The 16,321-nt window shown below is 37.4% G+C and overlaps 2 protein-coding genes and 1 pseudogene across 2 annotated transcripts; 1 reads left to right on the top strand and 2 right to left on the bottom strand.

Annotated features, from left to right (window-relative positions):
* Positions 1–2,083: 2,083 nt before the first annotated feature.
* LOC148194114 (uncharacterized) lies at positions 2,084–3,119 on the bottom strand (annotated as a pseudogene).
* Positions 3,120–3,441: 322 nt separating this feature from the next.
* On the bottom strand, positions 3,442–6,812 carry LOC124840641 (cytochrome P450 93A3-like). Its single transcript, XM_047316726.2, has 3 exons — positions 6,340–6,812; positions 4,258–4,702; positions 3,442–4,170 (listed from the first exon to the last, which is right to left on the bottom strand). Exons 1-3 carry the CDS (start codon positions 6,810–6,812, stop codon positions 3,559–3,561), a joined length of 1,530 nt encoding a protein of 509 aa, XP_047172682.2. The 3' UTR covers positions 3,442–3,558.
* A 6,153-nt stretch (positions 6,813–12,965) lies between these two features.
* On the top strand, positions 12,966–13,740 carry LOC148194113 (two-component response regulator-like PRR73). Its single transcript, XM_088095702.1, has one exon. It carries the CDS (start codon positions 13,010–13,012, stop codon positions 13,499–13,501), a length of 492 nt encoding a protein of 163 aa, XP_087951828.1. The 5' UTR covers positions 12,966–13,009; the 3' UTR covers positions 13,502–13,740.
* Positions 13,741–16,321: the final 2,581 nt, after the last annotated feature.

Raw genomic sequence — 16,321 nt, 5'->3', positions numbered from 1 at the left:
AAACCATAAAGCGATTTATGGAGTTTGCAGACCATTCCTTGGTTTTCCACCATGAAGCTGGGGGGCAATTTCATGTACACATGTTCTTGAAGGTCATCGTGTAGGAAAGCTTTGTGAACATCCATTTAGTGAAGTTCCCACGCTTTAGCAGCAGCTACAGCCAATATTGTACGTACAGTAACCATTTTTGCCACTGGGCAAAAGTTTCAATGTAGTCGATCCCTTAAACTTGGTAATTTCCCAAAATGACTAGCCTTGCTTTGAAGCTCTCAACGGTACCATCTGAGTGATACTTGATTTTGTAAATCCACTTGCAACCCAAAGCTTTCTTCCCTGGAGGTAAGGTGGTTAAGGTCCATGTGCCATTATTTTGAAGAGCTTGAAGCTCATTGGCCATGGTTGCTTGCCAGCGTGAATCTTGTATAGCTTCTGAAAAATGCATAGGTTGTCGATCCACATTTACTGCTGCAAGGAACTGATGATGCTGATATGAAAATCTATCACAATTAACATAGTGAGCTATAGGATAACACGCACCTGAATGATGTGATGTAGCGGAGGAACGAACAGATGGGCTCAACTTGATCATGGTGTTTGTCACATACTCACGTAACTTCACAGAAGATTGCTTGATCCGATGACCTCTTCCAAGTTGTGAGGAGGAAGCAATGTTGCTTTCTGGTTCATCGCTACTGTTGGACATTGCATTTGTGTAGTTCTGTGTTTCTAGAATAGGTTCAAGGCGTTGGGTTTCATCATGCGCTTCGCTAGTACCCCTTGACATCAACATTTGTCGTCATGTACAAGATATTCTTCTCCCGGGAAAGGAGCGTTGATGGACACTTGAGTAAGAGGAGATGTGATGCTTGCTTCTTCAAAAAGGAATTTTGTTTCAACAAATTTGACATATCGGGAAACAAAGAATACCTCTTTCTCTAAGTCGAATAATTTTCATCCCTTTTGTCCATAAGGATAGCCAACAAATACAATTACGACTTTTACTATCAAATTTATCTCCTTTTCTGTCTTGATTGTGTGTGTAGCATAGTGAGCCAAACACTCTTAAGTGGTCATAGGAAGGAGATTTTCCATGGATAAGTGCATATGGTGTTTTACCACCAAGAGTGAGGGATGAAGAAAGATTAATTAGGTACCTAGCGATCAGAATACATTCACCCCAAAATTGGATCGGAAGTTTCCCTTAAAATCGTAGCGCCCTTGCTATATTCAAAATATGTCCATGTTTCTGCCCTACTCTTCCGTTCTGTTGCGGTGTGCCCGCACATGATTTTTGATGAATAATCCCATGATCAATGAAATATCTTTTTAAACAAGTGAATTCAATTCCATTATCACTTATGACCACTTTAACACGCTTTTCAGATTGGCGTTCAATTAGAGTAAAGAAATTTATCATTGTTTGAGATACTTCCCTCTTGTCTCTCAATAAGTATATCCAAACACCGCGAGAATAATCATGCACTAATGTTAAAAAAATAGGATGCACCACAAGATGAAGGTGTTCTATAGGGACCCCACAAATCACAATGTATTAAATAAAAAATACTTGTTGCACGAAAAGTACTTAAGGGAAACTTGTCTTTTGTTTGCTTTTCTTCTTCACAGATTTCACAAACCTTATTCAAACACTTTCTCCCACAACTATTGACATTAGGAATCAATTGGACAACTTTAAAGGAAGGATGTCTCATTCGTTTATGCCAAAGATCATGATGATTATGTGTAAACTGCATTACACATTTTGTTTGGTCTATCATTTGTGACACAGAAATAAAACTACATTGTAATTTTGGCACATAAAAGACATTCTCAAGTTTAAGACCACCATCGAGAATCATCGTCCCTTCTTTGGTGGCAATAACTTGTTCTTCATCAGGCAATCCCATCGGACAATCTTGTATTGTTCTCTTTTCAGAAAAACTCTTCAAATTCCCTATCATATTGTTAGAAGCACCAATGTCTATTATCCATATGTCGTTGGGATGCTTACCGGTTATTTTCTCATTCTCACATGTCTTAAGGTTGTTCAGCATCTCAACCAGAATCTGTCATTTTTCGTTACTCAAACCAGGCAGCTCAGATTTCCTAAGTTCGGGTCACACGTAGTCACATGATTGCCTACAACGTATGTTGCATTAGCTCGGGCCATGCCTCCTCTACCTCGTCTGGTTGAAATCCCATTTCTGTGCTTATTTTTGTTATTAGTTCTGCCTTCGTTTCGTGGGCGATCACTCCACCATTCAGGATATCCGATGACTTGGAAACACTTCTTAGCATCATGTCCTACCTTCCCACAATAAGAGCACACCATCAATTTGTCTTTTGTGTCTCCTCTCCCTTTCGCTCTATATCCTGCCTGTACCGCAAGACCCATGACTGCTCCTCTTTCTTCCTTCGATCTATTGATGGTTTTCACCCTTTCTTCTTGCACTAGAATGGCGTACACTCGATTTAACGATGGTAGAGGATTGTCAGCCAGAATGTTAGAGCGCGTCGTACCATAACTTGCATCATCATAGCCCATCCAAAATTAGTGAACCCTCTCTTCTTCTCTTTGTCTTTCAAGTTTAGATGCAATATCACATTTGCATCCTCGACATGAACACCTTGGAATATGCTAATAGTTTGCGAGTTAGTCCCAGAGTGTTTTTAATTTCCCATAGTAGGAAACCATTGTCATCCCTTGTTGCTTGCAATATTCTAATTCCGCCTTCAACTGTTGGATCCTTGGACCATTTACAACAGAAAAACGATCTCTAATATCCTCCCATAACTCCTTTGCGGTTTCCGCATATGTCACGGTTGAACGCAAGGTAGATTCAATGGTATTCATTATCCATGACACAAGCATGGATTGAACAGTCCACCAATCTTCCATTTCTAGTGTGCCATCGAGGTTGTTGATGAGTTCCATCTAGGAAACCCCATTTTCTGCGGGCACGTAACGAAAATTTCATTTCTCGGGCCCATTCTTCATAATTTTCTCCCTGCAACTGCACTTGTGTGATCACGTTACCATGGTTGTCATTTGAGTTTAAATCGTATGGAGGTGCAGGTTTCTTGGAACCACCAGTCTGAGGCTTTACGGCTTCCGTCATGTGGCTCTGATACCATGTCAAAACTGATATTTTGGAATGTTATGTCTGTATTCAATAATTGTGTCCTAATATATACAAGAATGTAATTTTGTATATCCCATAAAACACTCCTAAAATCCCCTTATCACAGCTCCTACTTTCCCATGATAGTATAATCAAATATATACTTTCCAAATTACCCAACTCAATCTTTGCTTATATGATTGGAAACATGCATAGATAAATATAGCAACAATATATGCCACGTATCGTTATTATGGAGAGAAACTTAAAGAAACCTATATAATTTTAATAAATGAAAATTAAGTTGGGGTTTTACAAACAAACAAATATTATTCATTACCCTCAAACAAAACATAGTTAGTTTACATTGGTTTGATAAAATTGTGACCACCTTCAAGTGAAAGTTGGTCTTATTGTTATAGTGAACCCCCATAAATTAGAAGGAAAATGAGAATCGAGGCACAGGGACACAGAGCAAAGGATGTGCCCTTGGAAGGGTCATGGATGGTTTCTCTTCCATGCTAACACTCCCTTCAATCTTCCAATCAAAGCACTGAACCATAGCAGCAAGGTTGGAGGTCACAACCTGAAGTGCAAGTGAAGCACCAGGACACACCCTTCTCCCTGTCCCAAATGGCATAAGTTCAAACTTCTGTCCTCTTATATCAAACTCTTTCTCCTCTCCCATGAACCTCTCTGGCCTGAACTCAAGAGCCTCTTCCCAAACCTTAGGGTCCCTGCCCATCGACCACAAGTTCACAAGCAACCACGTCTTTTCTCCAATCTCATACCCACAAACCTTCATCTTCTCCGATGACTCTCTTCCAATCATCGGCGTTGTCGGGTGTAGCCTTAGGGTTTCTTTCACTATGCTTCGCATGTACGGAAGGTTAACAATATCTGACTCTCCAATCACTCCACTCTTATTTCCTCTCACTGATTCTATCTCTTCTCTCGCTTTCTCCATCACCTTAGGGTTTCTTATTAACTCGGCTAGCGCCCACTCCATGGTTATAGCCGATGTATCTGTTCCTGCCATCAATATGTCCTGCATGATGCAACTTCTCAAATTCAACACTCCATATATCATATATAACAAATCATTTTGAGTGAAGTTAAAAGAGAGTTTAGCTACCAAGATAAAAGCCTTTACATTCTCTCTGGTTAACTTCATCTCCCTGCTCTCGTCTTCATGAATGTCTAAGAGAATGTGAAGCAAATCCCTAACTTTTTCCTCTTCATCTCCTCTCTCCTTTCTTCTTCGTCTCTCTTCCATATGCTCCCTTATCACCCTCTCTATCATCCCATCGAACTTCTCCACAATCTCTTCAACCCTCTTCTTCATTCTCTGCAAATCCAACCACCTGCACACCCACACGAAATCTCCCACATTGAACTTCCCCGCCAGCTCTACCGTGTCCTCCACCATCTTTCTCACTTCCGCCACCTCGCCCTCGCTCTCGCACCACGTTCGTCCCAACACCATTCTCGATATCACACTGTTCGTCAGAGTCAACAACTCCCCGCCTACATCCACGGCTTCACGCGCCTCCCCCTTCGTCCGCAACACGCGGAGAAACCTTGTCGGATATTAAAAATGAACGGTTGTTCGATTGGAACAAGTTTAAACATAAATGAAATCATTTTCAAAACAATTACTAATTCAAAAGTACACGAAAGAAAAGAAAAGTATTTTTGTTTAATAAACAGATAGGAAAAACATACAAAAGATGTAAATATGCTTACCTTCTTATTTCAAAACATGATAAGGAGAAACAAACCGTCCTATCTAATTGAATTTGATTTATGTTTCATAGATTATTTTTGGACTCCTGAGCCACAGTGTGATTACGGTGAATGTCAGGTAAATATACAATTAATTCAAATATATATTTATTAAATTTAATTCAAAATAAATGTTGTTCGATGGAGTATATATTTAGTTACCCCTCTCTCTAAGTATTAAAAGAGACATTAATAGTTTTGTATAATTAACTATTGTTCTACAGATGAACACGTCATTAACTCAAATCAAACAAAAATATAAATCAGACTATTGTTACATAGAAAATAAGAAAAATGGTACATAAAAATTATTTTTTGTCCCATGTTTATAGCAATTCCATTTTATTCAACATAAAAAGTTTTTTCAGTATTTTAACTAAAATAAGAGACTCTAATTATATAAGCTTAAATATGTTCTAATTCTTAAACTTTAACATAAAATTAAAATTTGTTAGTGTCTTAATTTTATATATATTTTGATCTTAAAGTTTTGAAAATGAATTGATTGTACGTAATCTTTTTAACTTAAATATAGTATGTTTTTTACAAGTTAAATAGTGTTTTAAGTTGATATTTGAATTAGAACTTGTTAAATAATTTAAACAACACTAACTTAAAACATAACTTAAAACATAGTTTGATCTGTAAAAAATTTAACATATTTGAGTTTAAGGAAATGTATATCTATGTATCTATATCTAAATTTTTTAGAATAATATGGTACGAAAATACGAGACATGGAAGAATTTCAAATTTAAAACAAAATTTAAGAAATAAAATTATATTTAACCATTAGATATATTAATATATTTATATACTATCTAAAATAAATGAATCAGTAACTTTAATTTCTACGAAAATTTTTGTTTATTTTTCATGCTAGTAAACTATTTTATTTGACTTTCTCTTTTCTAAAATATAACATGATTATTTTGATTTCAAATATTCAATGTAAAGTGATGGAATATATATATATATATATATATATATATATATATATATATATATATATATATATATATATATATATATATATATATATAAAGTCACAAAGTGTGATATATGGTAAAGTTTTAAAAAGTGGTATCGTGACATACTTTTACCTTCATTTGACACATGATATAAAGGTAAAATGATTATAAAAATGTAAAATTTTGTATACTTTTAGATAAATGATAGCATAACACACTTTAATATTCATTTGATACGGGATATAAGGGTAAAATGATCATAAAAGCGTAAAGTTTTATATTTTTTCAAGAAAGAAGAGAAAAAAATAATTAAAGATAATATCAAATAAATGTAAAAATAAAAGAATTATTTTCATTTTTTTAAGAAAAAAGAGAAGAAGAAAAAGTAAGTAAAAATAATATCTAATTAACGTTGAAAATTTAGGTATTGTGAAATAATATTTTTCTAAAGTTTTATATACCTTCGAGTCTCTTGTTCCCTGACGTGGAGGAACTGGTCGAGGGTGCGGGAACCGAGAAGCTCCGACATGCATATCTTCTTCATGAACTTCCAGAAGCTTCCGTAGGGCGCGAAGAGGAAGCCTTTAGATCCGTACGACAGGTGGTGAACCGCCGCACTTACAAAACGGTTCGAGAAGCTACTCTCGTTAGTTTTCAGGAACTCTTTCGCCAGTTCCGGGGACGAAACCACAACGCACGAAACAGACCCCAGGAAGATCTGCATGATGGGCCCGTAGCGCGTGGCCAGTGCCTGGAATGACCGGTGAGGGAGGGCGGAGATCAGGTGGAGGTGGCCGATGATCGGGAGAGAGGGTGGCCCAGGTGGACGGCGGGGATGGCGGCGCATGGACCAGAGTATGGCGCGAAACACGATGGTGGAGAGTAACCAGAGGAAGAAGAGTTGGACGTAGGTTTGAGCTTCTGTTTCCGCCATGATTGCGTGTAAGTTTTGGAACATCCTTGGAAAATTTTTCACGTCTTGTATAATGATGGTAGAAAAAGACAAGGTAACAAACACAGACCAAATATTATAAAAAAAATATGGAAGTTTGTTGATGAAAACAAAAACTGACATGTGTGAGTAATTTTTTCCTCCGTGATATTGGTTACTTGAGAGATCATACTTTCCACCTCAAAATATAGGCGTAGAGTTGAAAATTTAGAGAGTTAATTAAGCTTTTCTCACTTTTATAAAACTATAGTTAACATGTTCACGAAAAATAAAATGAAAAATTAATTAATTTCGTTACCAACATTAAATTTATATGGTCTACTGAGACATCTTTTAATGTTTGTGTTTCGAATATTTAATTCATTTAATCTTTCATATGTGTGATATATGTGACATTCCAAATATATAATACCGACAATTATACAATATAGGCGTGAACATTCAAATAAAGAAAACAGTTAGAGTATGACTTGTAATTAAGTACGGAATTACAGTCATCCAAAAAGAAGACGAAATTTTAAACTTAAACAGTTTAGTGTATTAACACTTCAAGCGTTCAAATAAAAATTCCTAAGTAGGCTGCGCTGCAGCATCAGTTTCCTCTAGTTCTTGCTCCAAAGGTATCTCCTCAACAATTTCTGCTCCCATCCAAGTGGATGATCATCGCAAAAGAAAACATACAAAAGCAACACACAACAAAGAAGCAAGGGTGAGCTAGATAAACAAGCAATAATCATATAGTACAATCAACCGATGCCATCATGCTTAGTTACATATAAAAGAACAATTAAAACATACCCTTTGAACCATGACTCAACCACTCACACGACTCATCCGGATTGTTATAACTGTCGAACTATTGGTCGTCTTTGCACTTGCGTAGTTCAGTTGGCACTCCCCAACACTATGCAAGGTAAATCCCCCATCTGTCTATGTCTAAACTCTAAGACTATAGACAAGGACCTCCCTCTACTCTCACCACTTACACTGCTCTCCTCTATTTGAGCATGAACAGTGCTTCGAGTGTAGGGATAGACATACCAGTTCAAAGCTCCATACAGTTATACAGAACAACAACAATACCCCACACATCACTTTCAATCATCTCACCTTGAGATGTACACTTCATACTCAATTCCATCATTGCAATTTGCAGACACATTATTTCAAGCTACACAATTCAAATATATGGATATACATACATCGTGGCAGTCAAACAACATCAAACAGCTCAAACAGATGTGGAAAGATATGAAATTCACTAAACCAGGTCTCCCAACGCACCAAGGTGCAAAGCAAGACAGCAAAAATTCGCACAGCGCATCCCACTCGCAAGGCGAGACAGAAGGATCTCGCATGGTGCACCTTAGTTCGCATAACGAATTAAGTCGCAACATACATCAGACTTCAAACCTCTCGCATAGTGCACCTAGGTCGCTATGCGAGAACCCAGACAGAGACCAGCCTCCCCAAAGCTCTCGCTATGCACCCCACTCGCTCTTCGAATTAAATGGGCAGTGATCCCAGACCACCACCAGTCACATAGCGACAGGAGTCGCTAGGGCGATTCCGAAAACAGTGAGCATCACCCTTTGGAAATTCGCACAGCGCACCAACTCGCAAAGCGAATTTCCAAGACAATGAGCACCCTTTTCAGGCTCTCGCTATGCGAGACAACTCGCATAGCGACACTGCATAATCTGCAGAACGTGAATTCTGCAGAATCACATACTCACACTAATCCTTACCATTTTCAGTTATTTTCCCCAACTTCTAACCCTCCTAATTCTTGTATCACACCTAATTAAACTTATCTAGATGATTATAAACGTTCTTATCATGATTCTAAAGTGATTACTACCAAGTTTTCAACTTAAATTTCCAAGTTCATTAACCCAAGGACCCAATTTTGATTCTATCATTTTAAACATGACTTTACTCAGTTTTATGACCCTAATCTGTTCTAATTGACTCATACAAGCTAGCCCCACTGTCCAATTGCACTCAAGACCACCTATGCTCAAACTCCCTACCTCAGTTCCTCTCAAAGGACAAAAAAACAATACTCTCTTAACCTTTTACTCATCTAACATGACTAACACAGGATTTCCACCTCAATCACATCTCCCTAACACAATTGGTCATCGGAGAAGAATCAGATGTCTAAACGCATCAGTCTCACCTTCGAAGCCAGCACATATGACTAGTCACAACTGACTGGACCAGGCCAGGGCTGCTCTATGATCAGGGATGTGCCAACTCAGGTTTTTAAGATTCTTCTATCCTACCAACAAAGTGATCTCAACAAGTCACAATTGATCCCTCCAAACTGTTTCAACAATGTAAACTCACCCCAGACCTCTATTACTCAAAATCACTATGTCACTTCCCTTAAATTGACCCTTAGAGGCTACCAAATTGTTAAACCACTTATCTGATTACTACTACAATAGAGCCTCACCCCCAACCACTTCCCATATGTTAAATATACAACAACTAATTCCCCACCAGTCACATTCATAAATTCCACATTTCAATCTCACCAATTGCGTATTTCAGTTCATGCCATCCAATCAACTCAAAAATCAAACACACAGTTCAAAGCAGTACAACATTCCAAAGTACAACATACCTACATTTATCAAACAGATTCAAGCATTCCATTCAAAGATAAATAAATAGCTCCCCTTACCTTGAAGTTGAGCAGCACAATCCCACTAAAACGCTCTAACAGTACCTTACAGCAAGGACCTAAACAGTGCCCTACAACCACCAAAAATGTGATGGAAATCGCTCTTAGAGCTGGGATGGACAGAGAAAACAAAGGCAAGCTACAAGCTGCATGCAACCAGCAAAGTGGCATGCCCTAAGTTCCAAAAACAGTGAAGGAGAGGGGAAAACGACTTACCAGTCAGAATAAAGAAAACATTCGGTAGAAATGGAGCTCTCTACGTCGCGGATGCTTGGGTCACACCAAAATCAAATTCCTATGGTTCTTTGAGCTGGAAATCTAGAGAGAAGGGATAGAAGAGTTTAGGGCAAAGAGTCTTAGAGAGAGAGAAAAGAGCTCAGGAGAAATGAAAATTTTGAAGAGATCTTCCTAAGGTTAGGTTAGCCTTAGTCTGATGGCCTGGCTGCCCCCACATAGGGCCCAATGGCCTTATAGTTTTCCAGACTCTTATAATATATTTGTTGCCTCAATTTCTATTGGTTTTATTAATTTGAGGGCATGAAATTAAATTATACAAATTAATATGGAAGGATAAAATAAAATTATTCAAATCATAAAAAAGTCTAACACATTAATGTGTTTTACCGATAATTAGAGGTATTTTTGTAAAAGGAAATTAACGCACGAGACATTGTAAATTAATCCCAGTAAAAAACATAAACTCAACTTTTAAATTTAGTTCTTATAAGAAAGACATGAAAAATATATAACAAATAATGTATAAAATAAGAGAGAAAAGAAAAATGAAATGCAAATGAAAGAGAAAAAGTATATTATATTTATATTATGTTCTGCAATATAAATAATAAATATTTATTTTTTTATTCCCTTATTTGTTTTCAAATGTAATATTACTAAACGTAATAATTTTTGGGAAAAAAAATATTAGTTGTCACTACAAAAAAAAGGACATTACCGAAGGCCTAAATACCTCGGAAACAGCCAAAAGCCGTCGGAAAAAGCCATTTACAGACGGCCTACCGACGGACATCGAGCCGTCGGTAAATCCCTTGTCGCTAACAATTACCGACGGCTTTTGCCCTTCGGTAATTACCGAGGGCCACAAGCCTTCGGTAATTACCGAGGGCCACAAGCCTTCGGTAATTACCGAGGGCCAGAAGCCTTCGGTAATGTCATGAGATTGGTGTTTACCGAGGGGCAAAGGCCTTCGGTAAGTGGCACGAAAATATAACGGATTGCTCTGTTTTTTATGAAACCAACCACACAATCAGACCTGCATAACAGTTTCAAGCACAAACAGACCTGGATAACAATTTTCAAGTATATACAGATGTGCATAATGTGCATCTCAAAGATGCAATCACTAATCAATATCCATAGTGCATCCATTAAGAAATAGAACATGCATTAATCCATATAACATGTTTTTTATAGTTAAAACATAAAACCATACTGATGTCCTAACATCCAAAGTTATCTAGTTTTATAACATCGAAATGATCTAAATTCCAAATGTTTGTAATATCCAAATGTTTGTAATATCCAACAGTTTCTATAAGAAGTAAAAACAAAATCAAACTAATAATGTACATAGTCTTCATCAGAATGATCTTCATCATCCTGCTCTTGTATTGATGGCTGGACTGGTGTGGGTTGAACTGATGAGGGTTGGACTGATGAGGGTTGCTGGACTGATGTGGGCTGCTGAGGGACAACAGGTGATGACGAGGACGGTCCTGACTGTGTCGAAGGGATATGATGTACGTCCTGTGAGGTCTCAGGCAACACTCTCATGACCAGGGCTTTAAAGTTTGTAAACTCTGCTCTGAGATCAGTGAGCTCCTGGTCACGTTGCTCCAGTGCTTGCGTGAGGCGGACAACAACCTCCTCAGGAGCAGTGGTGGAAGAAGAAGGTTGGTGCTTCAGAGTAAGTCAGTCAGGGTGAAAGGGAATCTAATAAATGAGATGGGAGAGGGTTTGGAATTAAATTGAGTTGGTAAGGAGGAGAAACAAGGTTAAACTTTTGGTTAGGGAATCTATATATGGTTGAATGAAGAGTTCGAATCCACTCAAAAGGAGATGTTTGATGGGAGGAATAACATAGATATTTGGAATAGAGACACCAACATGGCTCCAACCTTTGACAACGCTCAACTGTTAATTTGTGTCGGACGTGGAAACATGGAGTCCACCAGATTTATCTATCTTTGATGTCTAAGTTGAATTAAACTAACACTTTTAAAGTTTCAATTATTGCCGAGAACTCAAAGCCAATACCATTTTTCTGCCAATTGTCTTCTCTCTCTTTCTTTCGCTAACCAAACCCTTGTAATATATTCCACTTCTCCATCTCTCGTGGCTCGTGATCTTAGGAGCTCATGATATAAAACAACGCCTTCACTCTCCTATTAAATCATATCAGAACACATAATGCAGTTAAAGGGTTCTCTTCGACCGAGAATTGAATAAGTGTTCAGTGGTCCTGGACTGACCCTAGATGATTGTGCTCTTCGTAGGCCCTTCTAACCAAACCTTATCCCGCCTCATCCTTTATTGGTTTTCAAAAATTGAATCATGCTCGTTCATTTTCTGGAACCTTTACTTTTTCCAAGAACAAGGTTTGTAAAGCTTTTCATTTCAATTTAAAGTCTGCAGTGGTTGATTGTTTTTGAAGAATAGAAGAGAAGCATTATTCAAAATGCTAACAAGATGTTTTTCGAGGTTTGAGTGTGGTAGAACTTACCATGCATATACATGTGCTGGACCACATGAATTATAGCATTGAAAATGGATAGAGGGAAAAGAAAAGCAATGTGTAACTGAGAAAAATGATTAGGAGATTATATATATGTATCTAGCTAGCATCAGAGCAGACCGTACCTCTTATCACAATTCCCAACCTTTGTATGGAAGAGGATTGGTAGCATCACGTGGGCTATCCAAGCCTAACTTATCTAAACCACGTTCTCCATTTATTCTTTTACCTAATTCTTTCATTTTGCATACCTCTCTTCTGTTCCAAACATTATTTGCTATAACTAACAATAATAACAGCATACATGAGGTTAAAACAAGTAAAATGGTGACTGTCAAAAGCATTTGGATTTTGTTTGATTGCTTCCTATACTTATAACTCCTTGCTTGTAATCTATATAGCAGTAAATAGGAGGCTATATAGATAATAGAGGGCACTCCAACAGAGGGCACTCCAACAGAGGAATGTAACTAGGAGGCTATATCTTTTAGTACTTATAACTTCTTTTACTACTTATAACTTCTTTTAGTAAATAGGAGGCTATATCTTTTAGTACTTATAACTTCTTGGAATGTAACTTCCTTAATAACCCTCCAACAGAGGCCACTCCAACATCTCTTGTATGAAAATTCTCTAGAGGGGGAAAAACAGACATAGAGATTCTGCTGCTCCAGACTTGTCTGTAAATCTCAACAAGTCATATTACATAACACTGAAGATAAAGCAGCAACAATGCTGGCACTACCTAAAGTAGACAGACATAGAGATTCTGCTACTCCAGACTTCCATCTCCATTATGAAAACAATAACTGTACTGATGACATGCACCAGTTGCCACCTGATCATGATGCTGAATCTGCAAAGAAATTGGCTACTGCTGCTACTCCACATTGTGGTTCATCAAATGTGGTAGAAGTGCTAGTTGAATGTAATGTTGGGAACCTCAGTATCAATAGAAGTGTTTCAGGAAGCAACAATGGAAGCAATGGCCAAAATGGGGGCAGCACAGCAGTTAATGCTGGAGGAACAAACATGGAAAGCAACAATGGACTCCCTGGGAATAGTGGCAGTGGCGATGCTAGTGGAAGTAGAAGTGCCAACAGAGTAGATCAAAACAAGACTTCTCAAAGGGAAGCAGCCTTAACTAAATTTCGCCAAAAGAGAAGAGAAAGAAAGGAGAGGTGCTTTCATAAAAAGGTAACAGTCTATAGAGTACATAAGTAAGTGATTTAATATATATTGCTATGATGTTGTAGAAATTGGAAATTATATGTTTTAGACTATATATACTTCTTTTTCCCAGTGGTTGACCTCTGTAAACATAATTCTCGAGAAAATTTCAACAAAAGAAATTGAATATAACAATGGGAAAATTCCTAAAACCCCTTTTTGCCTAACTATTTCTCACCATCCCACCCCTCAAATATATCCAACCTTCTGGTGGTGATACTATAGTCTTTCCTATCTCTATTCTCTCCATCCAGCTGTTCTTGCCATAAACAATATTCTTGAGTGTTTCTGTGCTGTGACATGTAAAGACAGTGGCACTCCCTTCAAGTGACAGTCATGTCCAGAACTAGCAAGATGTTGTCATGAGTGGCACTCCCTTCAAGTGCCAATGTAAGTTTCTCATTTTCTCATTTCATCGTTACAACCATTTCACTGAATTAATCCTTCTTTTATTGAACTTTTGAGGAAAGTTCTGTCACTCACAGTCTAACTTTTACATTAATTGAAACTTAGGAATAATGTTTAATTGTATTCCTCGTTTTCTTTGATTTTCCTATACTACGGTTAAAGGTTATTTAAACTTTCTAACTGGCATGCCAATACCTTGCCCCTCATTCCAATTACAAATCAATCTTTCTCAATCAAACAAGCACATACACTGATGCCACAACAAAGTCATACAGATTTAACAACATTCTAACTGATAACCAATTTATAAACGAACAACTTACCTCAACCGAGATAGCCTTGACAGCAACGCCCCACAACGGCCACTCCAACGCAGCCCTCAACCAAGTTCCTTCAACCGTATACTAAGAAGTTAATGAAAAGTAGATGAAGGCAGCAACACTATCTAAGCTTTACCAAAATGAACATGACAGTGTCAATGAAGTTCTGTGGAACTTACCTCCGACAAAGTCCCTCAACCTCCACACCACCACCCCTCAACGAAAGAACTAACCTAGGACGAACCCTAGCCCCGGACTCCTGAAAACCACCACGCACCGTGAACCAACACCGATGGACGCACCACTGACCACCGTGACCAACCACCGCCGGTTACTCACCGATAAAGTGACACACCGTGAACCAACGGAGGCAACCGTGTGAAGAGAGGGAGGATACGCACAACACGACGAGGCTGATGAAAATGATTTTGGGGCACGACGAACCTAATTTCTGACTTAACTTAATGAGGTCCTTACCGGCGGCTTATAAGCCTTCGGTAATTACCTCTATACCGACGGCCATAAGGCCTTCGGTAAAATGCCGTCTGTAAATCCCAATTTTCCAGTAGTGTGTTTTTTCATAAAATTATTCTAAGAGAAAAATAAACATATATTTTTTGAGTTAAATTTTTCAATACATTAGAAATATCAGGCTACTTTTATTAAGTTTTTAGAATGATGGTAATCAGCAACATAAGAACATCCAGATTCACATAACAGACTAAAGGTTTTGGAATGGATGATGAATTATGAGCTGTAATACATTATCGGTGGCAATCATTAAATACAAAATTCTTGAGATAATACCTCAATTTACAGTCATTCCTAAAATATGAAGCGAATAATTTTGTTTTGTATGAAATTCTGAATGTATAGTATGAATAAAAGTCAAAGTCAAGATAGTATAATCAGGAGATGATTTTGATTGCAACTAATACTACCTCTTAAATGAAGCTATCATATTAATTCTTGAGATAATGAAATACTAACCATTTTCAATTGATAAAACGATATTTTAGAGCAATGAAGATAAGGGAAGTAAAATATTCAATCTTTAACTTTTGACATATTTTTCACTTTCATTGTGTAATGAGTATAAGATCATCAGCAAGCAACTGATCTAGGAAAGACACATAACAGGTGTGACACACGTAAGAAGAAAACTAACAATAATGAAAAGATTTCGTATTGGAAAAGATATATATAAAAAAAATACCTTGTACTAATTTCTTCTACAATATTCTTCTTTTTTTCTTTTTTATTTGTTCTGACAACATTCTTCTCTCCTATTGCTTAATCTAGCAATTTCTTTTTCTCAGGTATAGTGGTGGAAACTTTACAAAGACGTAACGACAATTTTGGATCATTGTAACCTTGTTAATATTATTAACGTTTTAGCTGGTTGATTCAATGATAAAACACACGTTTATTTCATTGACTTTCATGATTGAGAATATAAGATTGCGCGACTTGCAAACAACAGCGTTCACGCAGAGGAAATTCGTCGTATTGGTGAAACAATGGAACATCATTATCGGGAGAAAAATCTTTGCATGGAACAGATTCAAGCTTCCTTAACCTTGTTTCTGCATAACGGTTCTCATCTTTATGGAAGTACATCGACCAAAACTTCCTTCCCTATTAACTCGATAAATGTCACGTTTCCAATTAGGGATATCTCATTGGGATTTCCCCATTTTGATGGTTGAAGAATTTTCTAATTACCACAACACTCCTGAGGATTTGATAGTGGATATTTCCGCAATACATTTTGATAAGGAGGTTGTCCCTTGGGTTCAGATGTTCCATAAAATGCCACAGTGAATACGTGGTTGGCTCTTCCACGAGCTTTAGAATATCAATTTAGGCCTTCTCTTACAAAGCCAACACAAACCCCTCACCATTGTTGTTGCGGTTTTGAAGATAAGCATAAACGAAAAAACCTTCTTTCAGAAAAATAAAAATATACGAAAAACAAATCAGATGATACAGTTTAGGCTAATACCAAGAGAAGATGGAGAAGATACGCAATAACGAAAATAACTTCTTTCAGAACGAAGATACGAAAAGCAAATTAGGTTCAAGA

This window comes from Vigna umbellata, chromosome 8 (assembly GCF_029865625.1).
Source record: "Vigna umbellata cultivar VRB3 chromosome 8, Vumbellata_1.0, whole genome shotgun sequence".
Taxonomy (NCBI): domain Eukaryota; kingdom Viridiplantae; phylum Streptophyta; class Magnoliopsida; order Fabales; family Fabaceae; genus Vigna; species Vigna umbellata.
This window is presented reverse-complemented; position numbering and strand designations above follow the sequence as displayed.